Here is a 26868-nt window from a genome sequence, read left to right as displayed (position 1 = left end):
CACCAAACTTTATCTGGGTTCCTGAGAAAACGTAGTTTGGAAACGTCTTTCCCCCCCAAATCCTCCCAACCCTTGCACCCCACTTCCTGGGAAAGGTTTGGTAAAAATCCTCACCAATTTGCATAGGTGACCACAGACCCAAACCCTTGCATCTTAGAACAATGAAAAAGCATTCAGTTTTCTTACAAGAAAACTTTTAATTGAAGTAAAAAAGAATCACCTCTGTAAAATCAGGATGGTAAATACCTTACAGGGTAATCAGATTCAAAACACAGAGAATTCCTCTAGGCAAAACCTTAAGTTACAAAAAAGACACACAGACAGGAATATTCATTCTATTCAACACAGCTATTTTCTCAGCCATTTAAAGAAATCATAATCTAACACATACCTAGCTAGATTACTTACTAAATTCTAAGACTCCATGCCTGTTCTGTCCCCGGCAAAAGCATCACACAGACAGACACAGACCCTTTGTTTTTCTCCCTCCTCCCAGCTTTTGAAAGTATCTTGTCTCCTCATTGGTCAGGTGCCAGCGAGATTACCTTTTGCTTCTTAACCCTTTACAGGTGAAAGGATTTTTCCTCTGGCCAGGAGGGATTTTAAAGGTGATTACCCTTCCCTTTATATTTATGACAACTACCAAGCCAGTGCTATTAGTTCCATGCTTTCACATTAGCTCAAAATTTGTTTGTAATTTTTGGAGTTAAGAACCGGTGACATTGGCAAGTCTGTGACCTTGTACTGATCCCAAAGTTCAATTGGTTACAGTAATTAAAAACTGCAAAAATTTGATTTTGAATATTTTTCCCCCCGCAACCCCCCCCTTGTTTTTTAAAAACAAAGCCTACTTTATAATTGTTTTCCATGTCAGCGTGGGTTATTCAGAACATATAACAAGAATTTTTATTACCTTATCTACAAAACAGGCTAATGAACTGTGCAACTTTATTGTGATTACCTGCAAAAAGAGTGCTGGTGAACTACGACTATTGGCAAACATGTTTAATAATGAGGTTTTGTTGACACAAATATTTGGTGAATAGCTGTTCTTTGTACAAACAATAGTATTCAAGTGAGTAACAGGGGTATCCATGAGCTAACAGGAGTATTCACTCTTTCCTATTTGCTATTCCTCTCTCTCCTCTTGGAAAAGTTTATATAATCCAATTTGGGAGCAGAAAGACCACCATATGATTTAGATGACAACTCACACACCATGAATAGTGCAGAGTGAACAGTTCATGAACATCACACAGGCTGAAATGTGTAGTTATGGCAAATACTTGTGAACCATAAACGCATAAGAGAAATCAGGATCAGTTTGCAACAGAGTTAAGAACAGAAGAAAAGAGCTAAATTCATTGCCTAATTTATTTGCAATGAATAACTGGACCAGGTCTAGTTTTGATTATATCAGGTAAATTAGAAAGAAAAAAGTTTAAGCAAATAACTTGAAATCCAAGGACAGCAGCTGGGGGACAGTCTGAAAATTGGAGAGAATAATTCCATTGAATTTCTTGTTATGTCTCATTCAAATAAATTACACAAACTGTAGTCTCTATATAAAAGGTTGGAGAGACTCAAGTTTATTAAAACTGAAGCCACAGACAAATTACAGCATATAAGAAATCTTGTGTAAAACCTGAAGTCCAAGATGACATTCTGAATCTGCTGTACAGAAAATAATCCACCTGCACTTAGCTGAGTTAGTGTAGAACTGAAAGTAGGGGCAGTTACTTATTTCTACTGAGAGTTCTTTGCTTCTCAGCATGCTCCACGATTTTTTCTTCTACGTACAGTCCTTTTCGCTTTCTCACTGAATTCATGTACTTGCGGGCCTGGTTCTCAGAGTCTGCCTTTTCCCCAAAGTGCAAATATTCCTCCTCAGTAGTTGGTACCCAGAATGGGTCACCTAAAATTACCTAAAAAGAGAAAATTATAGAAAGAGGTACATAAATTTTTTAAAAAGCAGATTAGAGCATTTTGGGTAAGTTTTTGTGTTCTAAATTACCATATTTTTATAAGTGAAATCTGAAAGAAAAGAAAAGAAAAGAAAAGAAAAGAAAAGAAAAGAAAAGAAAAGAAAAGAAAAGAAAAGAAAAGAAAAGAAAAGAAAAGAAAAGAAAAGAAAAGAAAAGAAAAGAAAAGAAAAGAAAAGAAAAGAAGGTAGGTATGGCTTCCTAGGTGGCGTACAATAAGCTATTCAAGCCAAACACATTTAAGCAGCCTTAACATGTTCAATGAGTGGAGTACTCACTTTTTGTAACTTATCTTTATGCATTTGCTCTTGGATTTAAAAAAAAAAAGCAGAGATTTGGCAGAATGATCATAGAGGCATTAAAATCAAACTAAAAAACTCATTTTCAGTTTCAAAAAGCCACTTCTCATTTAGATTTTTGTTGGATTTTCCCAGCCTGTGATTTTACTGGCGTTCAGTTGCACTCAGAGAAAACACTCATTTCTATGTCTCAGATTCCTCAATCCCTGTGCAAAACCTTAGTAAAACCAGCCAATGTTCTTGACAAGGCCTGGGGAGAGATGAAATCCTCATTCCTGGAGCTAAAGCTTGCCCCTGGAGCTGCTCTTGTAGCCTAAAGTCTGTCATAATGCCTGTGGGACTTGTGAAACCTCCTCTACAGGAGGTTTTGGTTGGTGGATCTACATAGTCATGGACTAAACAGACATGCCCTTATCTCAGCCTTGTACCAGAAACGCAACACTCAGCACGGAAAAAGTGGCAGAGGTGTAGAGACCCCCCTGCATAGTCTCCTTGAAGCCTTCCCCACTTTACCCTGGACAGAAGCTGGGAGACTCTTTTTATCATATAATGATACATGGTATTCATATTCACCGTCCATTCAATGGTGGGCTACCAGGATAGCCAATCTTCATGATAAAGATTCTCTGTGCTCTTCAGTAGCACGACACCAGATTGAAACTGGTCCAATATGCCTCCTTACAGTGTAAAAATGACACCCACAACCTATGGATATTAACTACGGTAAGCTGTGTTAATATTATGAATTTAAAAGGTAAATAGGGACTGAGAACGTATTTTCATTTCTTTATTAGGTCAGAACAAATGGAATATTTCATGTGTGATGAAACAAGTAATATTGGATCTTATCATTGGAATTCATATTTTTTAAAAGAACACATTACAGAAAAGAATTGAATGGACAACTCTTAACTCACTAACTGAATGAAGCAAACCACAGGCTGGGTCTGTAGGGCTATATTCACAAAGGGGACTTAGGGACCAACATCCAACTTTTAGGCACCACTGTCATTCACAAAACCACAACTCAGCTGCTGCATAAAACTCTGCAGGGATGTAAAGTCTCTACGCACCCAATTTGCCACTGCTAAAGTCCTTAAGGTGCCTCAATTTTGGTGGCTGGGCATGCATAGACACTTTAGTCTTGACACTGCTCAGCAGTTTGGCATCTAAATCATGCCTAAACCCTGGCAAGATTCACAAACTATGTTCCCCTGCCTATCTTGTCTCTGCCTGTCTCTTCCCCTGCCTATCCTGTCCTGATCCGGGACGCATGCTTTGAGCACACCTAAACCCACCTTCTGCCCAGTAGTTAGGGAACCCTCCTGGGAGGTGCGAGAACCAAGTTCAAGTCCCTGCTGCATGTCGGGGAAAGTGGGGAGTCAAACCAAGCCTCCCATCTCCTGGGTGAATGCTCTAACCACTAGGCTAAAGGTTATAAGGTGAGCAGCCTTGTCACCACTACCTCTTTTTTTAAGGACTGATTCAGCTTAGGTGCCTAACTCCAGGAGAGGGTTCACAGTTGTGAATCCTGAGTGGACCTAAGTGTCTCCCTCCCTGAAGTTAGGCACGGTCCTCCATTTGAGGGGCAGGACTTAGGCAGGCCACATCCTTGTCCTTAGCTTTTCTTACGAGCTAACTCAAGCAGCTCTCTGTTCAATGTGCTGGCTTTTGTGAATCCCTGTTTGGGTGCCTAACTCTCCCCATGCACTGTAGAGGGAGCCAAGGTGCAGAACTTGGGACGGCATATTCCACTAGGCAGGCATGGTGCCTAAAAGTGAGGTGTTGCAGTGCCTAAGACCTCCTTGTGAATCTCAGTGTAGGCCTCTATTATCTTAAAAAAAAATTGGACTTTTTGATAAGCCACTGGGTGCGTGCAAGAGAGAAACAGCCATGATAAACTGATAAAGAGAAGACCTGACAACAATGTGTTTGTTCCAGTTATAAAAGATACTTAATTCAAGAGCTCTCAAGGTCCCAACTGATATATCCAGATAAAAAGAAAATGTTGACTTTTATACTGGATGGTCAAAGCAATTATTTTTGAGTTCTTGGAAGTCCAAAAAGCCAAGAAATAAACACCAGATAACATGAAGGTCTAGTAACCTGTAGGTGCCCTTTGTTGCTGCTGGGATTCTCGTACAAAGACACTTTAAACATGTCTTCTACACTGACTCATTGAAGATCTTTTCTTGGAAGAGACATAGCATAGGGGGATGTACCCCTCAAAACAGAATAGGGCTGCTTGTTCAAATTAATTGCTTTTCTTAAGCTGAAGAACATATGTGGACAGGAGATTGGAAAAAGCTGGATTCTCCTAGATTGAAGTCACAAAGAAATCCTTACTGGAAACATAAGAAGATTTATCATGAATACAGCTACCTGTTAAATGTATCTGTTTTCCAGTCTATAAGGAATGACCGCTAGAATCCTAGACTAAAGATTACCATTATCTCCTTCATTTACATTTGTAATACAATTTTTAACTGAATTGCTGAACTACAAGTTCAGCTAAATGTGGACAAATAATCAAGATCTTGTAATAGTTAACAGATATTTTTCCACTGGATAATTATAAATTTTTTTTCTTAATCATGTCCTGAATAAGAGCACTTAAATCAATAACTCTGTGTTTGTATGTGTGAATGAGAGATCAAGTTACATTCAAGCCCAAATACAGACAAGTACTACTCAGACTACTGTGTTTGAACTTTGAGTTAGTACAGTGCTATCATCAGCTGAGATTGTGGAATTCTGTACACTGAATGAGTATGCAATAATGAAACACATTTGATTTTACTACTGTTAGTGACTATCATACTGAATTAAAAAGTTATAGATGTATACATGAATGTTCTAAGGACTACATTTAAGAATCCACTTTCGACTTATTCTTACTTAGTAAACTTTATCATAGGTACAAGGAATTAGTCCTAAATCATTAAGAGTGTTCATCAAATCTTAGGCTCATATAAAATGTGTGTGTAATCAAATCTGGGAAATGGTCCTTGGTGAATTGATGTTTGGGTAATTAACCAAAATTGTATGGGGCTTTAGTCCTGAGATTCAACTTTTCCTTTCCATTAGTGGACTATTATCTATGAAGGAGCCTAAAAGTAACTGGAATTAATAAGGCATTGAGGAACTTATAGTTACAATTAACAAGGTCACCTTGCAAGAATGTTACATACGAATACTGAATGATAAATCTGACTACTGAATGTCAGTTTAAGTTATTCAGTTGATAAGTTTCAAAATCATATGTTAAGTTTCTAATAATCATCAATGCACTACCCCTAACAGAAATTAATGAAATCAATACATTTGATAAAAGACCATGTTTCTTTAATTAAATCCCATGAATTACTGAGAACAGCAGTATAGGTAAATATCAATTGTGTTTTACACATTTTTCTCACAATAATCAAGGACATTATTTTAAATTATTTTTGAAATACATGGTTAGAGCTGTTTTAGTACTGAGACAAAGACCAGGAACTTCCAACTTTAGACAGTTTTACCCCCAAATCTGGAATTTTTAAGTGTGTGTGGGGGGGGGGGAGGAGTCTTATTGTATTTATTGTACTTGACTCCGTTTGTAACTGCCATATGGCATTTTAAGACAAGGAGGGCCATTTAAAACTATTTAAATTGAACTAACAAAAACAGGAAAGGAGATATTGACTTAAAATTGGCAAAATATGAAGAAAAATTCCCTAAAAGCATCACATTTTATCAACTATTAATTTAAAAAAACCCAGGTTTTAGAAAGCCCAGTTTTGCTGACATACTTGTAAATTATGAAGCTTAGTGTAATTCAAAAGTAAGAAATTACATTGCACTGTAAATCATGCAGTATCTGTTTCATAATGAGGTTACAGTGACTAAAGCTGGAAGTGACTAAAGCTGGAGATGGCTATTTTGGACAAGATGACTTAAAAGTGCACCATAAGCTCAATCTTGCAAAGCACTGAGCACACGGACCCGGAGCCATCAAAGTGCTGAAACATGCTTAAAATTAAGCATGTGCATAATCCCAGTGAAATAAATGGGATGATTCATACACAAAGTTACACCCAAACTCCCACTTCTATTGGTGGAAACCGAACATGCTCATGGTGGTCTGGCAGGAAACCAAGGAAAAAAATCAGTGCACTATATTAATATGAAAATTAGCTTCCCAAACAGGACTAGATTTTTTTTTTTTTAATATGCACATTTGTGATTCACTGACCACAGGAATATCTGTGAAAATAACCTAAATCTGCATATTTCTACTGTCTCTGGCAGTGGCACTTCTGATTAACCAAGGCTCACAAGCTCACAATGCATAGCCATTCTGATATTTTGAACAAGAACTCATGCTCTCATAATCTATACTTAAAACACAAAGACCGTCTCTTGTTTATGCTTATAAGTATGGGAACTTGGCTGCACAAAACTTCCAAAAAAGATTAGAATGATCCAGACTTGGGCCACTTACAAGGCATGTTACTAATTGCTCCACTTTGCTGAAGCTTCCCCATCATCGCAGGAAAATTAACCCAGGCATGCACATATCCGCATGCACACACAATATGCCTCAAGAAAAGCCTCCTCTAACCAAGGAAGGGATATGACAGAACACTCTATGGAGTCCATTAGAAACCTCATTATACAGATTTAATTTAATTGAGAAATGTTTAGATACTATGTGGATGGGTGCTTGAGGAAAAACCTAAGACCGACACGTTTTCCCATTAGTGTAGGAAGAAGTTATTTCACTTACATTAACTAAAATTTTATGCCTGGATGCCTTTTCTGTTGATGAAAGAACAGGAGCTATGGACTTCACAGGCATTTCTAGCTCTCAAGAAAGTAGACTGTATAGAAACAGGCTCCAAGAAAAAGTAACCACATTGTAGTAACAGTTAACAATAGGTTACGAAAAGGCATGGCTGGCCTGGGCACATTAGATAATATCATGCTAAATTATATAGCATGATAGATAATATCATGCTAAATTATAGCTAAATTATGGCAAAGAAGATACAACTAGAAAGAATTTACGAGAATTCAGGAAATAAATTGTGCATTTTCCCTGAGAAGTCACCAAACCAGCCACAGAAGTATGACCCTAACATAGCGTGCAGAGTCCTTGTGTGAGGCACAGAAAAAGAAAACTTTACATTGTCGGTCTGTGAAATATCCCCGACTCTGTGGGATGAAGGCAAGAGCACAGAAGAGAGATCATCTATCTCTTAGTAACAATCAGCCAATGGACCGAAGCAGATGAATGTACCTGGTGGTGACCATCCATATCCTGTTCAGAGAGTGCAGGCAGGCATAAGAATGAAACACTTCCCTATAATACTGCAGAGCAGTTCTCATTAGTTTGCTTCCATTGGGGAGCTGTCAGAACACTGGGCATAGGTTCCATAGGAGCAGTGCTGAGTAAGTTTTTGGCTCTTGAACTACTGTTTGTATATTTGGGGGCCACACAGGAAAAGGTTCTCGATGTCTATGTGGCTGAAATGGAATTTTTATCAAAACAGAACCCTAAATGATTCATTATGTTCTCAATGGAATAATCCTCTTGGCATAGTCTGAGCTGCTAAAGAGAAAGCAGTTAAGGTTGATCTTGGAGAGAAAAAAAAAAAAACATCCACAAATGTTATTTATCTTATGCTCCAAGTCATTTTCACTTAAAATTCCCTTTGTAAGTTTCCAAATATATTTTAAAGTTTTGCATTGCAACAAAAAGTAAGATAAAAGTATATCTTATAATACATTTTAAAAATAGATATACCAAACTATACTGCACATACATGTTAAATATGACTGACAGTTTATTAACATTGCTTTTTGCAGTGGAAAATGTTGTTATATTCCCACACAAAAACCTCTGTCAAAACAGAATTAGGGTTGAGAATATACTGCCCTAAAACAATAAAATGTTACAGTTAAAAAAAAAATCAGGAAATTCAATTAACAATCTAACAACCTTTACTCTGCCCTATTTTCTATGCCCATCCTCCACTTGGGGATTGATAATGCTGACCAGAGGCCACATGAAACTTATTTTAGCCTAGCTATTCACACTGTAATTCTAATATTGTCTAAGAGACATTGCTGGGAGGCACTATATAAAATATGAAGAGAAAAAATAAACATTGTAATTTGTAAATGTAAACTTCACTTGAATTTTTTTCAATCTGTGAGATTATGGTTTTCCTGCCATTATGGAATAAATGCTTTTGAGAGAATAGCAAGAAATCCAGAAGTATATTTTAAAATGCCACTACAGTGGATGCAATTTGACAGAGTTACAGAAATAAACATTTTCTTTTCTTTATGCAACTAAGAGTTCTCACTACTATATATGAGCTGATTTTTGCTGTAGCATGACCCAACCACTATCTGGTCAATGTTCAAAGAAAGTAGTAGGGAGGACAGTGACAATCCACAGCTATGCAAATATCATCTCAGAGTGGAAAATGGCTACTTCTCAAAAGGGCATACATTATAATTAGAAGAAAAAATGATTTTAAAGTTGATTTGCAAAGCTAATTAAAATTGTGGCTTTTAAAAAGTATATTTTGATTGAACATTTAGGTAACGGATCGTTAAAACATAATTTACTTCATTACAGGTGAAGTACTTTTCTAAACACATCAATATAAAACATGATACAATAAAATGAACTCGAGCACACTTCTGTGATAATAGATTTTGAGAATGGGATTTCTTAAATGCAAAGCAATCTGTTTATGATGGAAGTGTTTTTATTCTTCCATTTAATAATTATTTCACTGATCAACTTTATATAAAGATTTTGGAATTTATATTTTCTCTTTATTTAAGACTAAACTACAAGCAAGTCACTACTAAAATTCCAATATAATTAAATACATCAGTGAAATACATGCTGAAAATTGTGACAGAATAATGGCTAACCTCTTGTGTTCACCAACTCCCTTGCAAAAGTATAAGCCAACTGAAGGTATAAATAAGTGGTGTTTACAATAACATCAGCCAGGGGGTCATGTATTTTTAGTAGATGAACACATTAACTAAAATACTGTAGGGTATTCTTGAGAAAAAAAATTGTAAAGCATAGAAAGATTTAACTACACAGAATCAACAATCTTTAATACCAAATTTCCTAAACAAATCCTCAAAAGAAAGCACACACAACTCATTTACTACAGCAAGCTGAATTCTAAAAAGAAAACGAACCTAATTTTCTCTTAATCTAATTGTCTACATGTTAACCATTCAAGGCAGAAATGTCTTTGTGCCTTCAACACAGACACAACTCCTTATTAGAGAGACAGTCTCTAATAATTAACTCCTAAAAATGTTCATTTCTATTTAAATACTATTGAGAATGGATTTTTTCTTAAATCCTACAAACAGGTATATAACATGCTTATATGTAAATACAGTAAATAAATGGTTTAACACTTGATATTAATAAGGATTCATTTCAATTCTAATAATACTTGGATTATATTGGCATGGTTTTGATGATGGTGATCCATGTGTATTGCAGTAGCACTCTTGGCTCCATTGTGTGAGGCACTGTAACAACATATGGCAAGAGACATTTCCCGAGCCTTACAGCCTAATTAGACAAGACAAAAATGACCAGACACCTCCATTTTCTGAGTCCATTAAGAAGACAGCACTTATACGTTATAGTGATAGGTGCTATTTAAAAAACAAACAAACAGAGCTCTCCCCTTCTTAGTCTCCTGAGTTCAAAGATCACCATCTGATGGGGGCATATCCTCCAGCGTTTCAGTGAGGGATATTGCTTCTCCCTTATCCATGTCTGAAGCCATCTTCGAATTTTATTCGGATACAGTTAATTTGCAACTTGTATCCAAACAAACATGCACTCTTTCTCATACACACATGCTTTTTTTTGGTTCCTCGTAATTTCTCAAGCAAATTCCTTTGAAATTATTTTCCATACTTTGTGCTGGCTGAAAGTTATTTTTGGAAAGTTTGAGCCAAGTCCATTCTATTTTTTGAGTTGTGAGTGGAGGGGAAATACTTTCCCTATAGTTCCGATTGGGGTGTCTGTTCTTGCATATCTTTTTAAAATGGCCGAGATTAAAAACTTCAAACCTGACTTCTTTTATAGTCCTCATCAAGACGAAAACAAAAATGAAGAATCCACTTTTGAAGAAAACTGGGTTCAGCAGTTTTAAAGTTGTGTATGTTTAACCTCAGCAGTTCTGTATGTGCCCATTACACTGTTTCTGTTTTGGCTTTGAAGGATCCCCTTAATTAAAGGTGCACTACAGTTTAGCAGTCTTTTTTCATTATTTCTACCTTCCAAAAAGGAAGGAAATCCAAACAGCAATATTTGATCCAAAAAGCTAGTGTTAATGCAGTTTTAAGGATGAAAAATGTAGCACACAAGTCATACAAAATCCAAAGGTTAAAGTTTCTGTGACATTAATTGATACTTTTTTTTGGCTGGGAATAAAACTGCTTGCCAGATAGTAACTGTCCCATTCCCTAGTGTATGAACTGGATATATGGTTGTTTTAGGGCCATTCATCAAATACTATGGTGAGAAGTGTGGAACATAAGTAGAACAAAACAGAAGACTAATAGTAGTGAAGAGAAGGAGTACCTGTGGCACCTTAGAGACTAACAAATTTATTTGAGCATAAGCTTTCGTGATCTACAGCTCACTTCATGAAAGCTTATGCTCAAATAAATTTGTTAGTCTCTAAGGTGCCACAAGTACTCCTTTTCTTTTTGCAAATACAGACTAACACAGCTGCTACTCTGAAAGTAGTGAAGAGATATCTTTAAAAGGAAACGGGGGGGTGGGAATACCCAATAAGTGATTTCTCTCCAAATTTACTCTATGCCCAGAGTGAGGAAATAAGAGTAAAGCATTGCACTATATTCTGAATCAGCTGCTGGTGACAAATGTGGAGGATCTTTTCCATACTGACTCGCACTCTTTGCCACTTATCCTCATCCCCAACTAGATGTTTTATGTAAGACCTCAGAATCCAAGATCTTTAATGACTGTGATCGCATTTGTTCCCATTATTTAGAAAAAGTAAAGGCCCTGGTTCAATATTGCTCGGTTCAAGAATTATATCACTTTGTATTGCTGCAAATATGGAATGGGTTAACATACAACATAACAAGTTCTGAACCAAAGAATTATAAAGAGTACAATATTTTCTTTTCAAGTCTATTACATGTACTTTCATACAGGTATCTGAAGAGTGAAACTGTAAAAATAGATTGCTGACTTCAGTGACTAACTTGGGAAAGGTATGTAATTTTATTTCTGCTTTCTACTCCTTAAACTATTTTCCCTCAAAAGCTTGACTGGAAATTACATAGGTTTGGTAGAATACAATTGAAAAAAATGACAGAAGTCAGAAACTGGAGAGCAAAGACCATTTATTCCAATTCTAAAACCAACTTCCAAAAGCCTCTACAGACCAAAGAAGTATTTTGATCCATGATATTTAATTCTCTTTCAGTGGCTGGAGATTTCAAGAGAGTCCTACTCTCCCATCAAATACTTTATGGAAAAAGTTTACATTTTTACGACAGTTTTTCCCCCAAGCCAAAGAGCAAAAGTGACATTTTGGAGTACTCTGTAGCTCTTAATATCCTCTGAGGGGACTGATAGGTGGTTTTTCAATTTCTAAAATTTTCCTGGGGGTCAACCAGGGTTAATATCTGCATAGACCATTCAGCACCTTCTGGTTATCAGACCAACACTCGAGGTACCTGATCACTCAATGCTCTGAAAAGGTGGTTAAAAACCTAAAACAGGATGTAGCAGCCAATGAGATTTGTAGCTAGAAGTCACAAATCAGTTTGTTTAATGAAAACAATGACTAAGAATAATGATTTACATTTGTGTAGCACCCTTCAGCCTCAAAACTTATGTCAATACAAGGATTTTTTCTATAGGATTTCCCAACATAGCAACCACTGGTGCATTCCTTTGGTGGTAGCAACAGTGGCAAATTTTATTTTTCTACTCCTTTGACTTCACTTATTCCACAGCTTTTATTTCATACAATATGCTGACCTATTCCCAAAATGAGAGGAAAAAAAGATAGCATAAAACCTTGGCAGGTTACACAGCTGTCAGAAAAGGATTAGATCGTTTGGCAGTTCACCAGTATATGTTTCAAAGCCAGCTTAGCAAGATATTTAAATTTTAAAATGTGTTCTTCAGTTATGGAACTGCCCTACCACAAAACTAAAGTAACTGAACTAGGGCATATAGTTGCTTGTGTTTATAGTACTGAATTAAGAACAGCCCAGTTTCTCAGCTCAGTGTTACTCATAACATTAAAGTCTTTTCATGAGGTGTTAGACCCTGATCCTGCACTTTGACATAGTCGCCAAGAAATCAACGAGATCACTTGTGTGTGCAAAATAAAGCATATGACTAACTACGCATTTGTGTGGGGTTTCTGTTATTTGCATCCAAAACTGGAACGGAGACCTTCGTTTGTAAATGCCATAAAGCCAGGCGCACATACTTACATTTGTAAGTTGTGAACTACAAACTGACTAGGTGCATGAGAGATTTTAAAAAAGTTAACCAAAAAAAAGAAATTTACTAACTCACCTAGGCAGACACACATTATGTTATTTTTTAAAGATGTTTTAGTGTGTGGGGAAAAACTTGAATTTGGTATTTCTAAAAATGACTTATCTTTACAGACAGCAAATTCACTGCTTTGTTCTTCCTCTGTTTTGAATATTAAAATTATCTATCATCTTAGGTAAACATTAAAATTCTCTTCGGAGACATATGACATTTCGAGACTTTAGAAAATTTCCCTAATTAAATTTCTTCAGCTCCTGTTAGGGTGACCAGATAGCAACTGTGAAAAATTGGGACAGGAGGATCGGGGGCAATAGGCACTTATATAGGAAAAAGCTCCGAATACCAGGACTGTCCCTATAAAATCAGGACCTATGGTCACCCTAGGTCCAGTCCCACAAATTGATCTGTTAAGGTGGACCCTTAATGCCTCCCTTTGCAGTACAAGAGGCTTATGCAGCAAGTGTGAAAGTAGAAGCCGCTATATAAAGATGGAAGTTTCTCCAGTGGCACTCATCACATAGTCTTAATGTTTTGCAAAAACACAGCTTTTTACAGGATGGTGAAGGGTAATATTTTTCAATCTTAATTACCCAGAATGAAATATTTATGTATCAATTTATATTTTACACTCACAAAAACTGCATTAAAAGAACACTGAGGTTGCGAAGTCAAGCGCTCGAAAGACAGGAATGCCAGAATGAATGTTGCCCAGGCAACCCTAGTTCAGGCTCCTTGTGTGAAAGCATTGTGATAATCTTCAATTATATGACCACATACTAATTTTTCTACAGTACCCTTCCTCTTTCAGTGCACAGGCTGGACTTGCTCTGGGAATGAATCAGGGTTGTTTAGTGAAGAAGACTTATCTGTAGTAGTCCTGACTTATTTGTTGAAGAAGTTAGAAAATGTGTATTATTATTTTTTCCCCACATATTTAACAAGTGTGAGTGGAAGGAAAAGAACATTATAGCCACACTTTAATGAACACTAAAATCACAAAATCGGCTCAAGGAACCCTCTTTTCATTTTTATCTATTTTAAAACCCCACAACTGTTCTGGCTAATTAAATACCCACCATTTAATATGCCTAACATCTGGAGACAGGTTTGAAAGGTTCCAGATGACTTCTAAGAATTACTTAAGTGTCAGGACTACCATCAAGATGATGATTCATTTGGACCTCAGTCTGATTTCAGATTAAATAGATTTTAAGGAAAAAAGAACTGTTATGTCACCCCTTGTCTGACCACCTCAGACAATAGCACAGACCAAAGAACCTCACCCAATAATTTCTGCATCAAGCCCATAACTTCTGTTTGAGTTTTAAATTTTTAAAAGATACAGGCTTGATTTAAAGACTTCAGGTGAAGAAGAATCCACCATGTACCACATTCAATCTTCTTTTCCTCTAACTTTTCCTTTAACTTTATAGTAAATTGTGTAGATTATTCTAATATTTATCTAACACTACTCTAAAGAATTTGGACAAAGTCACATATTTACTTTTGAAATATGTTTCTTTTACCTTGAAATAATTAAAACACTAAAATAGCAGCTATCGTTGCCCAATTTGGAATGTGTAAATTAGCTTCAACAGGAGAGATTGAGAGAGACATGCCCCAGAATACCTTATGCCCCAGTAGTTAATAAGGGAACTTTCTTGGTAGGAAGGAGACCAAGTTCACATCCCTACCATACATCTGGCAAAGCAGAGACTTCAGCTTGCGTCTCCTACAGCCTGAGTGAGTGCCCTAACCACTGGGCTAAGAATTACAAGTGGGGACCATCTTCCCCACCATGCTGCCCTTCTGGCTGTTTTGTGAATCTAGCCCTTTCAAAATGCCCAGAAACAAAATATTGTGTTGAATTACATTTCATTTGACACAAACTGGACTTTTTATGTTTGCTGGAAAATGTTGGCATTTTTGGATTTGGTTCAATGTGAACCAATTTTTCCCTCCCGATTTTACAGAACTGCCAGCTAACTGAAAAATCAGTTATTCTCCCAGCTCTAGTCACATATTTCTTCTGCCCTGACCAATGAATCAGGATATCATTTCAATCAAATCTAGAAAATCCCATGACAAACAGATAGATTGTACAAAGATTGTATAATGCCAGAGAGTCGTTGTCCGAAACAGATTTGCCCACATTTCCGTAACAGCAGCAATTACATTTTCGGAACTGGAAATTTGCTAAGCAGTTACTGAAACTATGGCTCAGCTGCAGAAACTGTGATATCATACTACACATGAGCATATTCTTTCCATCCTCTTGCGAAAATCTGGGTATTTACGTACATATGGGTTCATTTAGTGGGAGCATAGTAGTTACGAATCCTAAAGAAAGTCAAAGGGAAAATTCATTTTCTGGAAACTTCCTATCTGGAATTAACACCCCCCCGATTGATTTACCTGCTGGGCATGGATACTGGAGGCATCTGAGATTTGGTACAAAGGTGCTCTGGAGATAAGCCACCCCCCATCAGTTGCTCATAACCTCAGCCATGCAGAACACAATGCCATCCACAGCCTAAGGAACAACTCTGAAATCATAACGAAAAAGGCTGACAAAGGAGGTGCTGTCGTCATCATGAATAGGTCGGAATATGAATGAGAGGCTGCTAGGCAGCTCTCTAACACCATATTCTACAGGCCATTACCCTCTGATCCCACTGAGGCTTACCAAAAGAAACTACACCATCTGCTCAAGAAACTCCTTGAAAAAGCACAGGAACAAATCTGCACAGACACCCCTAGAACTCCGACCAGGGGTATTCTATTTGCTACCCAAGATCCATAAACCTGGATATCCTGGACACCCCATCATCTCAGGCATTGACACCATGACAGCAGGACTGTCTGGCTATGTAGACTCTCTCCTCAAGCCCTATGCTACCAGCACTCCCAGCTATCTTCGAGACACCACTGACTTCCTGGGGAATCTATAATCCATTTGTGATCTTCCAGAAAACACCATCCTAGCCAATATGGATGTAGAAGCCCTCTACATCAACATTCCATACAAAGATGGACTACAAGCTGTCAGGAACAGTATCCCCGATAATGTCACAGCAAACCTGGTGGCTAAACTTTGTGACTTTATCCTCACCCACAACTATTTCACATTTGGGGACAATGTATACCTTCAAACCAGCGGCACTGCTATGTGTACCCGCATGGCCCCACAGTATGCCAACATTTTTATGGCTGACTTAGAACGCTTCCTCAGCTCTCATCCCCTAACGCCCCTACTCTACTTGTGCTACATTGATGACAGCTTCATCATCTGAACCCATGGAAAAGAAGCCCTTGAGGAATTCCACCATGATTTCAACAATTTCCATCCCACCATCAACCTCAGCCTGGACCAGTCCACGCAAAAGATCCACTTCCTGGACACTACAGTGCAAATAAGCGATGGTCACATAACCACCACCCTATACTGGAAACCTACTGACTGCTATACTTACCTACATGCCTCCAGCTTTCATCCAGACCACATCACACAATCCACTGTCTTCAGCCAAGCTCTAAGATATAACCACATTTGCTCCAATCCCTCAGACAGAGAAACACCTATAGGATCTCTATCAAGCGTTCTTAAAACTACAATACCCACCTGCTGAAGTGAAGAAAGATTGACAGAGCCAGAAGAGTACCCAGAAGTCACCTACTACAGGACAGACCCACCAAAGAAAGTAACAGAACACCACTAGCCGTCACCTTCAGCCCCCAACTAAAACCTCTCCAGCGCATCATCTACAACCTACCCTGAAGGACGATCCCTTACTCTCACAGACCTTGGGAGACAGCTTACAGACAGCCCTCCAAACTGAAGCAAACACTCACCAGCAACCACACAACAAAAACACTAACCCGGGAACAACAAACCCCATTGCCAACTCTGTCCACATATCTATTCAAGGGACACCATCATAGGACTCAATCACATCAACCACACCATCAGGGGCTCTTTCACCTGCACATCTACCAATGTGATATATGCCATCATGGGCCAGCAATGCCCCTCTGCCATGTACATTGGCCAAACCGGACAGTCTCTATGCAAAAGAATAAATGGACACAAATCTGATGTCAAGAATTATAACGTTCAAAAACCAGTCGGAAAACACTTCAGCCTCCCTTAACACTCAATTACAGACCTAAAAGTGGCAATTCTTTAACAAAAAACTTCAAAACCAGACTCCAATGAGAAACTGCAGAAGTGGAATTAACTTGCAAACTGGACACCATCAAAATTAGGCCTGAATAAAGACTGGGAGTGGATGAGTCATTACACAAGCTAAAAACTATTTCTCCATGCTAACTTCCACCCCCTACTGTTTCTCACACCTTCTTGTCAACAGTTTGAAATGGGCCATCCTGATTACCACTATAAAAGTGATTTTTCCTCCTGCTGATAGTAGCCCACTGTTATTGATTTGTCTCATTAGAGTTGGTAAGGCAACCCCCATCTTTTCATGGTGTGTGTGTGTGTGTGCGCGCGCATATGTATGTATTATATATTTATATTCCTACTGTATTTGATGAAGTGGGTTTTAGCCCACGAAAGCTTATGCCCAAATAAATTTGTTAGTCTCTAAGGTGCCACAAGTACTCCTCGTTCTTTTTTCTCCAGATGAGTACTCCCAAAATCGTAGAAACACTTAACACAGTGGTTCGAACCCTTTTTTTGGTTTGGAGCATCTCATTTGTAATGAATTTGAATGTAAATCATTCCCCCACCCCCTGCCCATATTCCTAAAGCTGTCACTGAATCTCACCTATTTTCTGTCTCTTTTCTCTCCCTTCGTTCTGGTCTGTTTTTTAAGGTCTCCTTTTTCCTTTCTAAGTACTTTTGAGGTTTTGCTCTCCATTTTTTTAAACTTTGTTTTCTTTCTACCCCATTGTTTCCCCAAATCTCTTCTCCTCTTCTTTGCCTTTCTGTGAAGCCTGAGTTCTCAATCTTTTCCCTTTCTTCCTCTCTACAGGTTATTCCATGACCTGTATGTATACTGAACTAAAATTACATAACGCTGGAAGAAGCTGAGAAAGCTACAGTATTATTGCTGCCTGAGAAGGTTAAGCACTTGGCACACCACATTTTGTAATACTGGTGTATGGTACCACCACTGAGAAAGAACAAAAGTAGTTTCTAGATGTACTACATCAGGTGTTCCCACACTCTTTCACAGTGTGGACCTTTCCATTGTGACTGCATAGACCCTTCCTCCTTTCCACCATTAGTGACCACATAGTATTCCTGTTGTGATTACAGCAATAGTTCACACAGAAATAATATTAAGAATGTATTTTTAGCAGTCTTTCAGTGCAATTTAGAAGCTGGAAATAAAGAAGAGGAGCCAGCATCATGACCAGCCATTTTCTCTGTGGATCACCAGCAAGCATTTCATTGACAAAGAGTGCTCTACAGACCATAGTTAGCAACCACTGTTCTACACTATCACTGTAAGAAACAGATCTCAGACACACTGGGGAGAACTGATTTATGAAATCACAAAATAGCAACTCCACAGAAGATAAAGATAATATAAATTTAATTTTTAATTAATTTTTCGAAGTCTGATTTCTCACTTTGAAAACAGATTTTAAAAAGTAACCAAAAAAGTTAAACTGCAGCTAAACATTATTTTAAAATATACAGTTTAAATGGATAGTACAGACCTGCTGACTGTTGTTACCCATGAACCTGCTTTTAGCTCCTTTGATGGGTCTGCTGAGTCTTTTTACTATTCACTTTTGTTCCTCTTGAACAAAGAACTGAAACTGAAAGCTTGCCCTGCCTTCTATACTTCAAGATCAACTATCCCTATGATGGGAACAGAGTAGCATGTCTCTGAACTGATTTCATTTCTTAGAAGTTCCCCCACCCTCATTTGTCCCTATGTAGAGGCATCACTTTCATCTCCCCATTTCTTTCTGAAGTGCCAAAGGCAGACACCATTTCCTTTCCTGCCAGTCCTGGCTTGGAATTATCCAAACATATTTAGATACTAGAAAGCACAAGAAATAGATGTTGATTAGTGCCTTATAACTACTGAAACACGAGTATTGTCTAGAAAAGTTTGCTGATCAACAACAGAATATTTTACTGACCAATAAAAAGATTACTTCTGATATGCCAGGAATTATATTTATTGCCACATTTTTGTCTTAATGGTAACATTTATTTGAAGCAGGTTACCACAGAACCCACATGAAAACAGCAGCATATCAACTCCAGAGAAAATATTTTGTGAAAAAGTTATTTTGTTATCCAAAACACTTTTTACTTTTCAGAACAATCTAAAAATATCCAAACAGGACAGAAATATTTATTTCTGAAGAGCATAAAAGCTACTTTTTCATCTTTATTTTGAAAAGAATGAATCAAATGCATGTCTTGACCAAACCTTTTCTCCCCCCCTTTTTTTTTTTTGCTGCCACATCTACAGGAAATAGATCACCAAGACAGATGAAATGAATAGATCTTTTACCTCCCAGTGGCTGAACACCAGCTGCGGACTGGCCAGGCCACTTGTCCTCTTCCTGATTTCATCGGCAAACCCAAAGCTTTCTGCTACTGGCAGCACTGCCTTAATAATAAACATGTCAGTCCCCTCTTTCATCTCCTCTTGTAACACTCGGCCCTCTCTTTTGGACAAGACAGCATATACACGACCTGCAAAGGCATAAGTCTTATTAGTTTGCTGAGCCTTTCTCATCCTTTGCTTTAAGGCAAATACATATTTATTTATTTAGGAAAGCTAAGTACTGAATATGGGATATATTTTCTATGACTCCGTCTCTTTCCTGTAAGATTGTGGGTGGACTAATTAAAATCATACAAGGCATACATTTGTTAGTTAGTAAAACATGCAAATCTACAGTATATACATGTTTAATAAATTACTACTACTGTGTGGTTGTTACACTGTGTACATTTTATGACAATACTATGTATATTTCTCAAAGGCATACTGTAGAAAAAAAGATTTTGCATAAATATCCATTAAGCTTGAATATTTTAAATTGTATTACCTGAAAAGAACGTGGGAGTGTGCTGTTAGGAATATTTTATTTGTAAATAGCCCCACTGTCAGTTAACTCACCTTTGCTACAGTACTTGAAAGTTATTATCTGTCACTCCTCACTACCTATTACCTATTCTCACACACTGTATAAACATTCCACACACAAAGATATAGATGCAAAGAGCAATTATTATAAAGTGAAATTAAATCCTCCAAGGCCAATGAATTGGGCTTTCTGTGGGGAACTTCGCAGAGGATGTGAGGTGATGGAATCTAACCCACAGAGAGGCCATAACACTTCAGTGCAGCCCCTATGAATGGGAACAATGGCTAGTGCATCTTTGCAGCCTCACTGCAGGATCTGCAGGACAGTAGATTCAAATAACGTGGATCCAACAGCTCTTGCCTATCACCTCCAATGACATTTTCTGCTCTTGCCAGGACACCCCCCACTCCTACCCCACCCCTCATTTGGTCCTCTGCATGTGGATGAATTTCACCTTTATAGTGTATCTTGTCTTCTTGTTACTTACAAAATTTGAAAAAAAGTGTTTTAGGTTCTAAACTGAGATCAGACACAAAGGTCAAAGCATTTTCAAGACAAATGTACTGGATGTGGCATGCACGTATGAGATTTGTTGATATAAGCTAAACAATTTCAAGCCTAAGGAATCCTTGAGAGTGTGTAGAGAATTCTGAAACACCAAAAGATTATATTTTTATACAGCTCACAACTGCTGATTTATTGTACAAATGCACATTACTGTAAAACACAAGCTTAGACATACATTGCTCAAGAGCATTATCAAGGTCACTGGAAATATTGATGGTAATGTACAGAATTTATTAAAATTATTAAAGGCAAATAAGTTCCAAACTACATTACAGGATATTATTATATTTTAAAATATTCATTTTATTCCTTATGTTTAATTGCAGAGCTGAAATCTTATATACAGATACACCAGATATTATCAGCACCATTTATTACAAAGAACTAGTCTGTCAAACCTACTGTAGAGGCACATGTTGAGCTATATTCTGGGCTAAGTGTTATTGAAGTCTGTTTTCCCAAAACATACAAGCTAGCAGAGATTTTTTTTCATCTCTCTAAAGGTTTTTCAATGATATGTATTTCATCCAACCAGTCTGGATTGTTGTTTCAGTCATTTCTACCAGAGAGAAATTATAGGAGGATTTGAGTCTAAAAAGTACAACTGTTCTTTGGAATAAATCCTGAAATCCACCCCCCACGCCACTCCTCCTTTTGGACTGCACTGAATGGAGAACTGGGGTAGGTGAGGGAGTCAGGATCTTGGAAGCCACAGGGGTTTGTGTGTAAATGTTCTGAATGCTGCAGAGCCTAGCCCTTGAGGAGAGGAGGGGGATTCTGAATCACTGGAAGAGGTGCTGAGGGTAGGCTAGATTAGTATACTGTTTTACCTAATAGGTTAAATACTGGCCACAGAGGGTCTGATCATAGCTGCATGCCCAACTGCAAGTGGGTTTCTAACCTGTGCTAAATTATCTTTTTGACTGGTTGTGTATGCACATGTACTTGTATGTATGCTGGAAACACTTTTTTTAATCTCTAAATACCTGAAAAGGAAATTTATTCTGAAGTTATGACAGTATCTCAAAAGTAGAGCAATATTGTGATGCTGCAATATACCAAAAAGCCTGAATAAGATGTAATTTACTTATGCTTTTGCTCTTAATGAAGTTCAACTCTTTAAAAATAAAGATGCAAACAAAAGTTCTAAGGTATCTATTCATAGCTATATGTACAGTAAATATGAAATTAACATGAAACTGACTACTCAGGCTCTATGAAGTGAACAGAATTTCTTCCTATATAGTTTTATCTATATATGAGCTAGAGCTGTAAAGAACAATACCAATGTTTATGTTATCAGTAGAACAGTGCTATGGTAAAAAGCATTTCATCAAAATTTCACTCACGTCAGCAAAATCCAAGACAGATACTTGCCAAAGGAAAAAGAAAAAAAGATCAACAGCCTAAATGATAAATTTCTTACCCAATCATTTTCTTACTGTTAGCAGCTTCTCTCCGAATTCATTACTAATGGGCTAATGCCATCGCCCCCATCTGTGGAATTCAGAAGTGGTCCAATGTTGTTGCTGGAGGCTCTGAGACTAAGCTCTGCCCTTCAGCTCAGGCCACCAGAAGAGTTTTTCCACAGCTGTAGAAACACTTCAGCAGCCAATTAGCATTAGGACAACTTGACAAAACATATTAAATTAACCTCTCCCTTTTGGTTAAAAATTCAATTTATATTCTGGTCATTGAATCTGAAGAGGAGCAGCTAAACAAAGAAAATTATCATCAGGTAAGAAATTTCTCATTCTGTTGCATACCATCTCTCGTCATTCGTTACTAATGGGAAGTAGTGAGCAGTGAAGCCCAGAAGTAAGGAGGGGAAGGATAAGCAGAGTTTAATTATTATAGTAGAAAAACAGACAGGAATGGAAGTTCACCCCATATAAAGCAAGTGCTTTATAAATTAAGTAGTTATTTGAGAACCAACCCAGTAGCACCTTCCTGCCCAAGGATGCCTCTGCAGAGGAATGGAAACATAGTTTGCAAATCTTTCTCTGATGAGGCTCACACACTTTCCCCCCCACTTTCTCTCTGGACTTCTGTGAACAGCTTTCCAGATGTGCAGCACACCGACTGCTGCAGGATTCTTACATCTTGCCTGCAGCAACCTTGAGGCCCTAAGGCATTGGCAATTTGGATACAATGAGATGAACAGGGTAAAACTGACATATGTAATCCATATGCTTAAAATACATCTTTAGACCTCTAGGAATGCCCATTTATGCCACAACTTTCCAAGGGTCAGAACAAAGTGACGAGAAAAGTTTTTCCCAGGAACTGTGAAAGAGGAGCTTACCTTGAACTGAAAGGTTACTGGAGCTATATGAATAACCTTTTCCTCATGACTAAAGCAGCATGGTTCTTGCATAGCTACGGTAGCTAATTGCAAAAATTACTTTTTGGAGATTATGGTGACTAGAAAGGACAGCCACAGGCTTGCCTAATTTGTCACTGTGATTAAACTTGGCAGCTGACACTCAAAAGGAGGATCCGATGTACTTGTCTACAAGATATTGCTAGGGCTGATATCCATGTTTTTAAGGTGCTTCTCTGTAAGATCTAACCAGACTGCCTAGAAAAATGCTAGTGTAGCTGAGATCACCACAGAACTTTGAGATTATTATAATATCTGTATCACAACAGCATCCAGAGCTCAGGGACCCACTGTGCTTGACTGTGCACAAAGAAAGAGGCAATCACCTATGCCCCAAAGAATTTTCTGTTTCCCCTCACATCAGACACATACATTTGACCAGATCAATGAATAAAATATTCTGGCTGAGTTCTGGATACTAAACTCTATGAGAGGAAAATGGAGAATCTGAAATGAACTACAGTTCTCTTCCAGTGCCCATACTATTAGCTGTAGGTGTTCCCAGTCTGAATGAAGGAGTTCCTGCTTCAAGAGGTCTGATGTTTTCTGCATGGGCAATGTGAGATCCTTGGTTACCTAGCAAGTCCCAAGTGCCTTCTGGATAGGTGGAGGACTACGAGGACCACAACTCTCCCTTTTCCTCTTTCCTGTATCCTTTATGTGAACTGTCTTGAAAGGTAGCAGATTCTTCTCTATCCAGGACATTATTTCCATTGCCATGAAGAAGCTTTGCCCTTTGTTTATTCCCTGGTTTTGGAACATATATAAACACTCACCCCTCAGTCATAAGCCAACCTCAACAGGAGGTAGGAGGAGGTTTCTTCTGTGAGTACCCACTACATTGTTTCTTGCACGTTCTACTGATGCAGCTGGTACTGAGCACTGTCATAGACAGGATACTGGGCTCAATGGACCACTCATCGGATCCCATTTTGCCATGTTTGTTTTTTTAAAAGACACTCAGAGAGGTGTAAAAATGAACTAACAGGATGTGTAACTGTGGGATTTTTGAAAGTTGTTTTTCCAATGCTTCCATATTGAGTACAGTATGCAAAGGTCTAGAATGAAAGTTGAACTGGCTCTCAGCATGTTGTTTGTACCTACCTGCCTACAAAGGGGCATTCAGATGTGATCTGAAAATGACACCTAATTTTGCACTGCATAAAGTGCATAGTTCTATGCCCAAAGAAGAAATTTCAGCAGGTACATTTTGAGAAAACCATGCAGCGGATGAAACTGATGCATGGCACCAGCAATCCTAGGCATTGGAGAGAATTCACAACTGATGACATCTCAGGAAATGAGGGGTACAATGAAGTTTTGGATATTTGCAAATACTTACCATTATTGTAATTATGCCCAGAGCCATGTTTGTTTTGACCTATGGATTAGCAATTCTCTGCAATAGGATCAGAAGCTCTTCTTGATTTTGAAGAACTGGTAGCTATGGATCCTTTCCAGCAACTGTTCACTTATTGTCCATGCACGGATATAGGTGCATAATATGCAGCCTGTGCCTTGCTCTGACTACAGCAGCCACTTCATACTCTGGGTGCAGCTGGTGGATCAAAAAGGCGAATCTGTGGGGTCTTGTACACAAATGTTTTTTTTGTTTGTGTTGTGCTGAGGATTTTCTTAGTTTGGAGGAACATCTATCTAGGCATCCTTGGAAACTTCTGCTCCAGATTTTTCCGTCTGCCAGGGGAAGAGATCCTTCCCGGAATTGCTATGGTGGCTTTGACAGTGAGGATAGAGGCCTCTCTGCAGTCCAGCTACTAGTCTCTCTAATGTTTCCCCAATAGCTCCTCCCCTGTAAGTTTACATGCACAAAATATCCATTTAGGATGACCAATGGCTATTCCCGGGTATAACATGGCTGCCTTATAGCCATCAGGTTAGAATGCACTGCTTGTCACAAATCACATCAAGGGTTTGATCAAGACAGAACCTAAGACATCTTGCTCCAAGCAAAGTTCATACTCCTAGAAGATAAGCCACTTTTTTGCCACAAAGTAGGCTTTACTTATTAAATATATGAAAAACCTTTGGTCTGAATAGCTACAGCTGTGCAGCGTGTCATCACTTTTATGGTCTATGGGGTCTTTTGGAAGGAAGTCCCTTTCTGACGGTGTGACTATGTCTTTCACTATTGGAGCTACTGCTGTACCAGAATTTGGCTCCCAAAATTATATAAAAAACAAAGGAATTCCTTAAAATGGTTGAATTTAACATTTAGTTTAATCAGGTGTCCTCATTTGGATCTTATGACTCCCTTAAGGCATCAATGAGAAAACAGGTATCTAATAAAGCTTAACAGGGAAGATATTTGATTAATATTAATGAGTGCCTTGCAAGCCATTGATGGACGTCCTGCTCTGGAAACGTTATGTAGGTTTTTTGTTTTTGTTTTTAATGCATGTGTGGTACTTCTTTTCTCAGCTGTTTACAGGTCGGAGGATAGTACACTATTCATCATGGCACTGGGATCACACAACAGAAGAGGGGTGCTGGTACACCTCTCTCGACTATGGCAGGCAGCCTTTCATTCTCACAGGGACATCTAGCACCCAAATAAGTATGGTAGGAGCAACCTAGTACTACTCGGAGCTTTACTCAGTAAATCAGTGTCATTTTGAACGTCGGAAGGGATTTACCTGTCTGTAATCTCATGAAGGTGCAGCTTCATGGGGAATGGAATCCTCATGTGCCTCTGTTCTGGTCACAAATGGCCTGAAGTGCTCCTAAGGCTTTCATGTGGCGTCAGCATGTGGAATGGTGGTGTGGAGGAGAGACTGTTTCCCACCTTTCAGCACCTCAAGCACATTTCCCTGCTAGAGCAAGGGTTTATGGCTGATGATGATAAGGCACAATTCCCATTCTGCTCCTGCCTGAAATCTGAGTCCCTTTCCCTGGCAGAATGAGGGCCTTTGGGTTGAAAACCAGATAGGCAAAATTTGCAGTAGGTTGCAGCCTGATGCAGGGCTACACAGGCATGCTGCAAGGTAGGGGAGAGACAGTGAGCATGGTACAGAAGAGAGAACTTATAGGAGAAGTTCCAAACACTCTCCTAGGGAGAAGGCAAAGGAGAAGGGTTTTAACCCCTAATTTTCGTCTCACCTCTTCATTAACAATATTAATCGCTGCCTTGGGAAGGACAAATTTGCTTTTGCCTTTTTGAGACCTGGAGTTTTCAGAACTTACTCCTGATTATCATGAGAATCCCCTGGTTCACAGTGGGAGGAAGGGGAGCTGTGTAGGAGTTCTGATTCTTTCCGCAAAGAGCTGAGGATCCACGTTAGTATCTGGGGTGGGGGACGGGAGGAGAGGAACCTCTGGATCATTTCAGGGTTTCTTCTCCATCCAGCCCAGGTCACCTGTGGGATTTATCCCCTGAGCTGGCCGGATAGCTTGCTCCTGGTCCTTTGACTCTTGCCCCAAAAGCTCCGAAGGCTCCTCATTGGGCTTTTCTGCAATGGACTGGCGCTCCTCGGTGCAGGGTGGGGACCTGACATGTTTGTTTGACTCCAAGTCCTATGCTCTAGCAGTGTGAGGATTGGCTGGCTGGGAACAAGTAGGGCATAATTCACTCTTTGTAGTGCTTGTAAATGCTGCCTCACATAGGGAACACTGCTTAGATTTAAGGCAAGTGTTTTCAAGACAGCTCTGCCATGCCTGAGTGGGAGCAGAGTCATCCAGCAAGGAGGTGCTGTAGCAGCAGATCCAGGTGGCTGAAATCACTGCACTGCTATTTACCCAATCCAGGGGAGGAGGAAGATTCTAAGTTGCAATTGCATGAAAATGTATAAAAATAAAGATTTTACAACAAAATGGTCAAGAGAAACTGAACCATGAACTTGTTCCATGCCAGAGGCAGCAAATCTGGTAGCCTGAGCTTAGTCCTGGGGTTTCAAGCAAAAACAACCTCTTAATTCGTCACAGGTTCAGGAGCATTACCTC

At 38.6% G+C, this 26868-nt stretch overlaps 1 protein-coding gene across 6 annotated transcripts in view; it reads right to left on the bottom strand.

Annotated features, from left to right (window-relative positions):
* Positions 1-855: 855 nt before the first annotated feature.
* The window catches only part of EFL1 (elongation factor like GTPase 1), a 155584-nt gene continuing 129571 nt past the window's right edge, over positions 856-26868 (bottom strand). For all 6 annotated transcript variants that reach the window (XM_073304081.1, XM_073304079.1, XM_073304078.1 and 3 more), the window contains 2 exons: positions 19379-19563; positions 856-1925 (listed from right to left, as the gene is read on the bottom strand). In XM_073304081.1, coding sequence (XP_073160182.1) covers positions 1737-1925; positions 19379-19563 — 374 coding nt within the window. In that variant the 3' untranslated portion in view covers positions 856-1736. The remainder of the gene's footprint in view (positions 1926-19378; positions 19564-26868) is intronic.

The sequence above is a fragment of the Lepidochelys kempii genome, chromosome 10 (genome assembly GCF_965140265.1).
Source record: "Lepidochelys kempii isolate rLepKem1 chromosome 10, rLepKem1.hap2, whole genome shotgun sequence".
Lineage (NCBI taxonomy): Eukaryota > Metazoa > Chordata > Testudines > Cheloniidae > Lepidochelys > Lepidochelys kempii.
The sequence above is the reverse complement of the archived record's forward strand: the minus strand, read 5'-3'. Positions and strand labels throughout refer to the sequence as shown.